Below are 8,746 nucleotides of genomic sequence, written 5' to 3'. Positions count from 1 at the left end.
TGGTGGCACAGCCGGAACCAGAACCAGAACACAGCCTCCTGACTCTTTCTATCCTATGAAGCTGCAGCTTGATGTAGGCGGTGCAGGAGGACACTGTCTGGTGCCATGAGCAGACCTGGGCCAGACAGACAGGTCCAGTTGGGACTCTCACAACCTGGAGTGAAAATGGCCACTCCCGTCTAAGCCCCTGAAAGGTAAACTCGGGAAGGCAACAAGGCAATGCTGAGTATACATTTTGCGTTTCAGAACCCCCCCCCGGGAGGAGGCTGACCATTCTACCTCTTGTGGCCATAATGCTGACTGCCCGCCTCTTCAGACCCCTGTCACAGCTCCCAGGGAAAACCCTGAGTTTGTGTGATAGAGAAAAGGGAACAAGGTAAGAAACTAAAAGATGGAGGTGCCCTCGAGGGTCACACCTTCTAGGCGAAACAGAGCTCTTCACACATGGATGATGCAGGAGGTGTTAAGGCCTGACCCTCAAAGATGTCTGCCAGCCCCTGCTCTCTACCAGCAAAGGAAACCCAAACGTGCCTGCAACAGACAAAGACTTTCACAGGGCACAGAAGAATATCTTTCAACACTGCTTTATTCTCTTCAACTTTTTATTTTGAAATAACTACCCTTATACAAAGGTTGCAAAATTAGTACAAAGGGTTCCTGTGTCTTTCACCTAACTTCCCTTGCATTGTGCAATCAGCAAAACCAGGAAATTACCACTGATGTGATATGATGGACTGATCTAGAGACCTGATTCAAATTTTACCAAATAGCCTACAAACGGACCCTTTTCCTGGTTCCAGGTACAAACCAGGGTCCCACAGTGCATTTAGTTGTCATGTCTCCTCAGTCTCTTCCTACTGGGGATAGTTCCTCAGTTTTTGTTGTTCATGACCTTGACACTTTGGAAGAATGCCTGTCAGTTTGCGTTTGTGTGATGTTTTGTCATATTTACACTCAGATCTGTATGTCTGGAAGAGTCCTACCTGAGTGAGGTGATGCCCCTCTTGGAACATAGAATGTTCTATGTCTATGGAGACATAGAACGTTGATGTGTCCCAATACTTTGATCTCCTGGATAATTGCTGTTTTTAAAACTTACACATGGAACCAGTTAACTAAAATGTCCTGAGGCTTCACTGAACTGTTTGTGTGATTTAGAGAAAGCATTAAGTACAAATTAAACAAGCAGCTCTTCTTTGAGAACTTCTGGAATTGCCTTTTCCAAGGGGGTTCAGAGTGCTCTGTTACCTCATTTTTGTCTTTTGCAGCACAGAGGCAAGGAAAAAATAATACGTTCTGTTCCTTTATATTTGAAAGGAGAGAAATTAGGTGTCAGGTTAAATTCAAAGTCTCAGCAGCTAGAAAATTGATGGATATTTTCTATACTGATTAATATGTCTCTCTAGAAGAACATGCATTTAGGCTTTTAGCACCATTTTCTTAAAGGCATTTCCTTGGGCTACAGAAGCTTGGTTGGAGATGGGCTTCAACTAGCAGAAGACCTCATATAAGAAGAGTATAGGGGCATCTGGGTGGCACAGTTGGCTGAGCATCTGCCTCTTGATTTCGGCCCAGGTCATGATCCCAGGGTCGTAGGATTGAGCCCCACATTGCACTTCATGCCGTGTCTCTCTTGCTCCCTCTGCCCCTTCCCCTGCTCATGCGCACGTGCTGTCTCTGAAAGGAGGAGGAGGAGGAGGAGGAGGAGGAGGAGGAAGAGGAAGAAGAGGGGGGGAGGATAGGGGGGAGGAGAAGGAGGAGGAGGAGTATAAAATGGCCCTTCCCACAAAGGCAGCATCCCATTGAAGAGAGAATGGAGCCTGGCTCTTTTGAAGGACAATGACCTGATGACCTGCCCTCCCCCAGGAGTGGTGACTTAACTGGTGCGTTCCCCACCTCCTGGACACCACCTCCTGGATCCTGGTTATACATACCGGTTGGCTTAACTCCAGTGCTCAGCACTGCCTGCCTGGGCATGACGTGTAATACTCCAGGATAGCCTGACCCAGGCAGAGTGGAGAAGGGCTTCTTTATCCTTTCCAGCCTTGGCTCACGTTAGATTCTTTTGGCAGTCACATCACTTGTGATTCATGGTTGAGCGGACTACTATGTTTTCGCATATGCTGCTGTGTGAGGCCATATTTCTCCCAAGCTGCATTGTGTCCCTGACATTTGTCCTAGACTCCATCTTGTTATGATCAGCCTGTCAAATCACTTAGTCATGACTCCTCTCAGCAGAAAGCTGGGTTACCGGTCATTGTGGCTGATTCATGATGGAGGAACAGAAGGGATAGAGACACAGACTGGTAAGATGGAAAAGAAGCCAGGATTAATGCCCTGGCCAGCATGGGGTGGCATCTCAAATGTGGCCTGGCAAGTTCCCAGATGACAGTACTCTGGGGACCAGGGGCTTCTCCCACAGGCCCTCAGGGAAGTTCCTGCCCCATCTAATGGCGCTGGTAGGTTAGGACAGCAGCCAGCCAGCTCTTCTTCTCTGAATCTGGCTGCTACCTCTTTGGGATTCTACCCCTCAGAAAGTTTACTGACTGTCCCGAGTTGAACTAGAACCGCCTGTGAGACTGGCATAGCTGATGGAGTAAGGGGTTTGGGTGACCCTCAGTTTGCTGCCGCCCCTTCCTGCTGAATCAGAAGGTCAATGGGAGGGGCCTGGGAGTCTGCATTGTAACAAGCTCCCCAGGTGCTTGTCAACTAAAGTTAGAGAATTGAGGTGTTAAGGCCTTTCCAGGCCCAAGAACCCTCAAATTGAGCAGTAGCCCCAAGCTAGGGACCCACAGCAGCTACAGGAGCCTCCCAGTGAGAGAATAGGAGCAGGACGAGGCGATCCCAGCAATGGCCAAGGGGGAAAGGTGAGAAGCCACGCAGTCCCCAGGAGGGTACCCTCATGTTGCTGGAGCTTCCGCATGCTAATCTTGGCCCCACTCCCCTACCTTGTCAAGGTTGTGCCTCTTGGGAGGTGAGTGTGGAGGGATGGAGCCTTGTGCTGGGTAGAGAAGAAGAAATACACCACTGACAGCTGGGTCTGGGCAGTACAGCCTGCTACAGTACACCCAGAGAGAGTCAAGTCTGGGTCCGAATATATTTGAGAATGGGGAAGTAGATGAGAAAAAATCTGGCGGCAAGTCCGTTTGAAATAAGTTCTTTCTCCTGCTGTGACCTTTCTGTTACTTCTCAAAGTATCAAGTAGTACAAAGGAACTTGCAGGGGGAGGAACACATATAATCTGGTCCAGACGGACACCTTGTTCTTTTTTTGCAGATTAACCTCTGGGGTTTTGGAAAAACAGCGATTCTCTTTGGATAAAATCATTTAACTACCTTTGAACATTCTAACTGTACCATTCTGCTCATGAGACCAGCATGTACTAGGATTTAAAGTCCAAAGAGACTCTTCTATGACAGTTCAAACGGACAGGAGTTTACTCTGGCAGATTTTCTACTGGACCCTCGTTTCTGGCTAGTGAACCCCTTGTTCTTGAAGAATGTTGGATAACACATTTTTATGAATATCTAAAAAAACTTTGTTTTGAGTAGATAATATATTAGCAGAGTACAAAATTCAAATGGTAGAAAACAGTACAAGTCTATCTCCTACCTTCTCTCCCCTGTTACCAGCTGCTCACTTGCCTCCACCACCTCCATTTATCATTTCTGGTTTAATATTCGTTTAAAAACTAACTGCACTTCTCCTTCTGGAAAGATGGAGTAGATGTACTTTTCTCTATTGGCTTCCAAAAGGTACGACTAAACCCCCCGGGTATTATGTAAAGCAAGCATAGCAAGATTCTAGAAGATGGAGAGAAGAAGGCAGATCAGCTAGGGACCTCGGGGACTAAGAAACAACACAGTGATGAGCTCTCTAGGTTTTCTTTCCCCTTCATCTATCCCACAGTTGGAGCTGAACCCAAAAATGCCAGTGAGCCTAGGCACAAAAAGCCCCAGCAAAAGCTCGCTCTCTTTAGCCAAAAGACCAGCCTAGCAAGACAGAAAACTGTGGACAATAATCACTGCGCTCTAGGCAGCCACCACAGAAAAAAGCTGTGGCCTCCCCCAGATGGTGAGGTGTTGAGCCTGCACCTCCACCTTCACCAGGCTGTAGTGAGGTACTGCACTCCCTCCATCAGGGGTAGTGTCAGAGAAAGCCAACGAGGGGCCAGGACTTTTGTTCTCACCCAGCAGTAATCAGGCACCCTGCCTGTGTGGGTGGGAGTCAGGGAGAATCAGGACTTTGCCAACCTCTCAGCAGTAGTGAGACCACACTCCCGTGCATGTGGGGAGCAGTAGTGAGACATCCCGACCCCTCCCAGGCAGGGAGTATGAGTGGAGACCTCATAGGGAGCCGGAACTCAATCCCTACCCAGGGCGAACACTTTGCACTTTATGAAGGTAGTATTACCCTGGTTCCAAACTCTACAAATACTGTACAGAAAAAGAGGGGGTGCCTGGGTAGCTCAGTTGGTTGAGCATCTGACTCTTGATTTTGGCCGAGGTCATGATCTCAGAGTGTGTGAGATCGAGCCCTGCGTCGGGCTCCACACTGACAGTGCGGAGCCTGCTTGGGATTCTCTCTCCGCTCTCTCTGCCCCTCCCCCGTCCCTGTGTCTCTCAAAATAAATAAACATTAAAAAAAAAAAAAAAAAAGAACCACAGACCAATATCCCTCATGCATACAGATGCAAAAATTCTTAAAATATTAGCAAATAGAATTCAGTAATACACAAAAATATAAACCATGAAAAAATAGGTTTCTTTCAGGAATCATGATAGCACACAAAATAAAAGAATATAAATAAAGTGTATTTTTATATCCTAGCAATGAACTGTGGATATCAAAATTTAAAACAATACCATTTAAAAAACTCAAAAAAATGAGCTACTGAAGCATATACAGTAACCATGTACAGGATTTTGTATGCAGGAAACTATACAGTGCTGATGAAAGAAATCAACGATCTAAATAAATCCCATACTATGTTCAGGGATCGAAGAACTCAAAAAAAGTAAAAATGTCAATTTCCCTCAAATTGATATACAAGCTTAGCACAATTTGTATAAAAATCCCAGCCAGATTTTTGTAGATAAGGATAAGATTGTTCTAGAAGTTGTACAAACAGGCAAGGAAAATAGGATAGCAAAAACAATTTTGAAAAAGAAAAGATGGGAGCACATAGCTCAATGAAACAGAAGAGAGAATCCAGAAATAGACCCACCCAAATATGCCAAACTGATATTTGACAAAGGTGCAAAAGCAATGAAATTCAGAAAAGACAACATTTTCAAAAAATGGTTCTGGAGCAATTGGACATGCTTAGGCCAAAAAAAAAAAAAAAAAAAAAAAATGCACTTTGACCTAAGTCTCACATTGTATACAAAAGTTAACTCAAAATGGATCATGGACTTAAAATGTAAAACACAAAACTATCACACTCTTAGAAAAAAAACAGGAGAAAATCTTTGGGTTCTGGGGTAGACAGAGTTCCAAAACTTGACACCAAAAGCATTACCCATAAAAGGAAAAATTGATGTCAGACTTCATCAAAATGAAACACGTTCCCTCTGCGAAAGAGCCTGTGAAGAGGATGAAGAGACAACTTCCAGGATAGGAGAAAATATTTGCATACTATATATGTGACAGAGAACTAGCATCTAAAACATGTAACAAACTCTCAAAACTCAATAGTGAGGGGCAGTTGGCTGGCTGAATCAGAGGAGCGTGCGACTCTTGATCTCGGGGTTGTGAGTTCAAGCCCCATGTTGGGTGTGGAGGTAACTTAAAAATAAAATCTTGGGGTGCCTGGGTGGCTCAGTCAGTCAAGCACTGACTTCAGCTCAGGTCATGATCTCACGGTTGGTGAGTTCAAGCCCTGCATCGGGCTCTGTGCTGACAGCCCAGAGCCTGGAGCCTGCTTCAGATTCTGTGTCTCCCTCTCTCTCTCTGCTCCCCCAACCCCAGCTTGTATTCTCTCTCTGTCTCTCAAAAATAAACGTTAAAAATTTTTTAATAAAAAAATAAATAAAATAAAATCTTAAAAAAAAGAATATAGACAAAAGACATGAAGAGACATCTTACCAAAGAACATATACAGATGGCAAATAAGTACATGAAAAGATGTTCAACATCATTAGCCATTTGAGAAATGCAAATTAGAAACGGTGAGATTATCTTTTTTAGTCATCAGTATGGCTAAAATAAAAGTGGTGAGACCACCAAATGCTGGCAAGGATATGGAGAAACTGGATCACTCATCCGTTGCTGCTGTAACGTAGAAGGCTTCAGCCACTTTGCAAAACAGTGTGAAGGTTTCTTAAAAACTAAACATGCAACTACCATATGACCCAGCAATTGCTCTCCTGGGCATTTACCCAAAGAGAAAAATAGATTTGCACAAAAACTTGTACAGGAATGTTCATAGCAGCTTTATTTGTAATAACTCCAAACTGGAAACATTCTGGATGCCCTTTAATAGTTGAATGGTCAGGGGCACTTGGCTGGGTCAGTCAGTAGAGCATGCAACTCTTGATCTCAGGGTGGTGATTTCCAGCCCCATGTTGGAGGTGGAGCCTACTTAAAAACAAACAAAAATAGTTGAATGGTTAAACTGTGGTATACCCATGCCATGAAATACAATGTAGCAATAAAAAAAGAATATTGATACATGCAACAATCTGGATGAATCTCCAGAGAATTATGTTCAGTGAAAAAAGCAATCCTAAAAGGTTATATATACTGTGTGACTCCATTTATATAACATTCTTGAAATGACAAAATTGTAGGGATGGAGAGCAGATTAGTGGTTAAAGAGGCTATGAGGTGGGAGAGAAGTGGGTGTGGCTATAAAAGGGTAACATGAGGGATCCTTGCGGTGATGGAAATCTTCTGTATTTTCACTGTATGTCAATATCCTGATTGTGATATTGTGCTATATAGTTTTGCAAAATGTTGCCATTGGGGGAAATTGGGTAAAGGGTTACAGGACATCTCTCTGTGTTATTTTTAACTACATATGAATCTACGATTATTTCAAAAACAAAAGTTTAATTGAAAAATAGCTATCAGGAAGCAGCGTAAAACCTAAGGGTTAAGACATTGAATTTGCAAAAGGCTTTGTTAACAAAGCTGTATTACTGGAGGACGATTCCATTCCTTACACAGTGGCAAAAATGGCCACTGCAAACTGCTGGCTTACTTTGTCCCAGCCTAGCAACCCCAGAAGAAAAAGGTCCTCTTCCTCACTAGTACCAGCAGATTGTCCTCAGGGGCTTGGGGTGGGGAGCAGTGGGGTGCTCACTGGCACCCAGGAACAGGGCCAGGTGTGACCACAGACTTTACTCATGGTTTCCTTCTCTCTTGCAGACGCATGCAGCTGCTTTACTCCGCCTCCCCTGTCCCTGTCAGCCTGCGCACTTACTCTGATGAGGTGAACCCGGTGAGTGGCAGCCCAGCTGAAAACCAGCCAGGTGGTCAGAGCCCTTCCCTTCCGACCCCCGGCCCTGGGCCACCCTCAGAGCAGGGCCTCAGTGCTTCTGAGACATCTGGAACCACTTTCCACTCTCTTAACTGCCCCCTTTACCCCCATCAAATGAAGTTAGGGGTTGAGTTTAGACTCTGGAATCTCTCATTCCTGGTTTCAGTTCCAGCTCTACCACTAACTAACTACCTTGGGTATTTAGAAATCTATTTCCTCACTTGCAACGTAGTATAATAATCATACAGTATGGAGTTACTATGGGGATTAAATAAGAAAAATGCATGCACAGTGCCTTGTGTATGGTAAGAAACGATCAATATACCATAATGATGGGGATGGTGGTGTTGGGGATTATAGATTAGGGAACTGATGCCAGAAAGGTTAGAACCTGGTCTGATTCTGAGTGTAAGCATTTCCCACTATACTATGGTGCTTCTCTAGAAAGCTAGAGGCGGGTGGGCAGGGCCAGGACTGGCTCACTCAGGAAGCACTAATCGTTACTGCCCAGAGGAGGCTTGATCACTATGCTCATAGGATCTTGGGTTCCTAATGTGGGGTATGACCTTCTAAAACAGGTTGGCAGCAAAGCTGTCCTGGTCACAGGCTGTGACTCGGGATTTGGGTTCTCGTTGGCCAAACATCTGCATTCAAGAGGCTTCCTTGTGTTTGCTGGCTGCTTGATGAAGGTAAGAGATGGGTCATCTTTGTCACCATTGTCCTTTACACATACTTATTGTTTTGTAGTGTTTTTAAAATTGTAGTAAAATATGCATAAAATTTACTGTCTTAACCACTTTTAAGTGTACTCTTCTTCAGTGGTATTAAATATATTCACATTGTTGTACAGAAATTACCCCCATCCATCCCCATAACACTTTTCATCTTGTAAAACTGAAACTCTATACCCAATAACAATAACTGTCCATCCCCGTTTCCCCACTCCGCCCCCTGGCAATCATCATTACAATTTCTGTCTTTATGAATTTGGCTACTGTAAGTACCTCATATAAGTGGACTTTTACAGTATTTGTCTTTTGGCGACTGGCTTATTTCACCTGGCATAATGCCCTCAAAGTTTGTCCGTATTGTAGCATGTTACAGAATATCTTTCCTTTTTAAGGCTGAATAATATGCCATTGTATGTATGTGTCACATTTCGCTTATCCATTCGTCTGCTGTTGAACACTTACTTGTGTTGCTTCCAAGTTTTAGCTATTGTGAACATGGGTGTACACATGTCTCTTTGAGACCCTGCTTTCA

At 44.3% G+C, this 8,746-nt stretch overlaps 1 protein-coding gene across 1 annotated transcript in view; it reads left to right on the top strand.

Annotated features, from left to right (window-relative positions):
• Positions 1 to 246: 246 nt before the first annotated feature.
• BDH1 (3-hydroxybutyrate dehydrogenase 1) overlaps positions 247 to 8,746 on the top strand; it is a 30,805-nt gene continuing 22,305 nt past the window's right edge. The window contains exons 1-3 of the mRNA XM_060639583.3: positions 247 to 376; positions 7,372 to 7,444; positions 8,062 to 8,172. Coding sequence (XP_060495566.1) covers positions 294 to 376; positions 7,372 to 7,444; positions 8,062 to 8,172 — 267 coding nt within the window. The 5' untranslated portion in view covers positions 247 to 293. The remainder of the gene's footprint in view (positions 377 to 7,371; positions 7,445 to 8,061; positions 8,173 to 8,746) is intronic.

Source organism: Panthera onca, chromosome C2 (genome assembly GCF_046562875.1).
Source record: "Panthera onca isolate mPanOnc1 chromosome C2, mPanOnc1 haplotype 2, whole genome shotgun sequence".
Lineage (NCBI taxonomy): Eukaryota > Metazoa > Chordata > Mammalia > Carnivora > Felidae > Panthera > Panthera onca.
The sequence above is the reverse complement of the archived record's forward strand: the minus strand, read 5'-3'. Positions and strand labels throughout refer to the sequence as shown.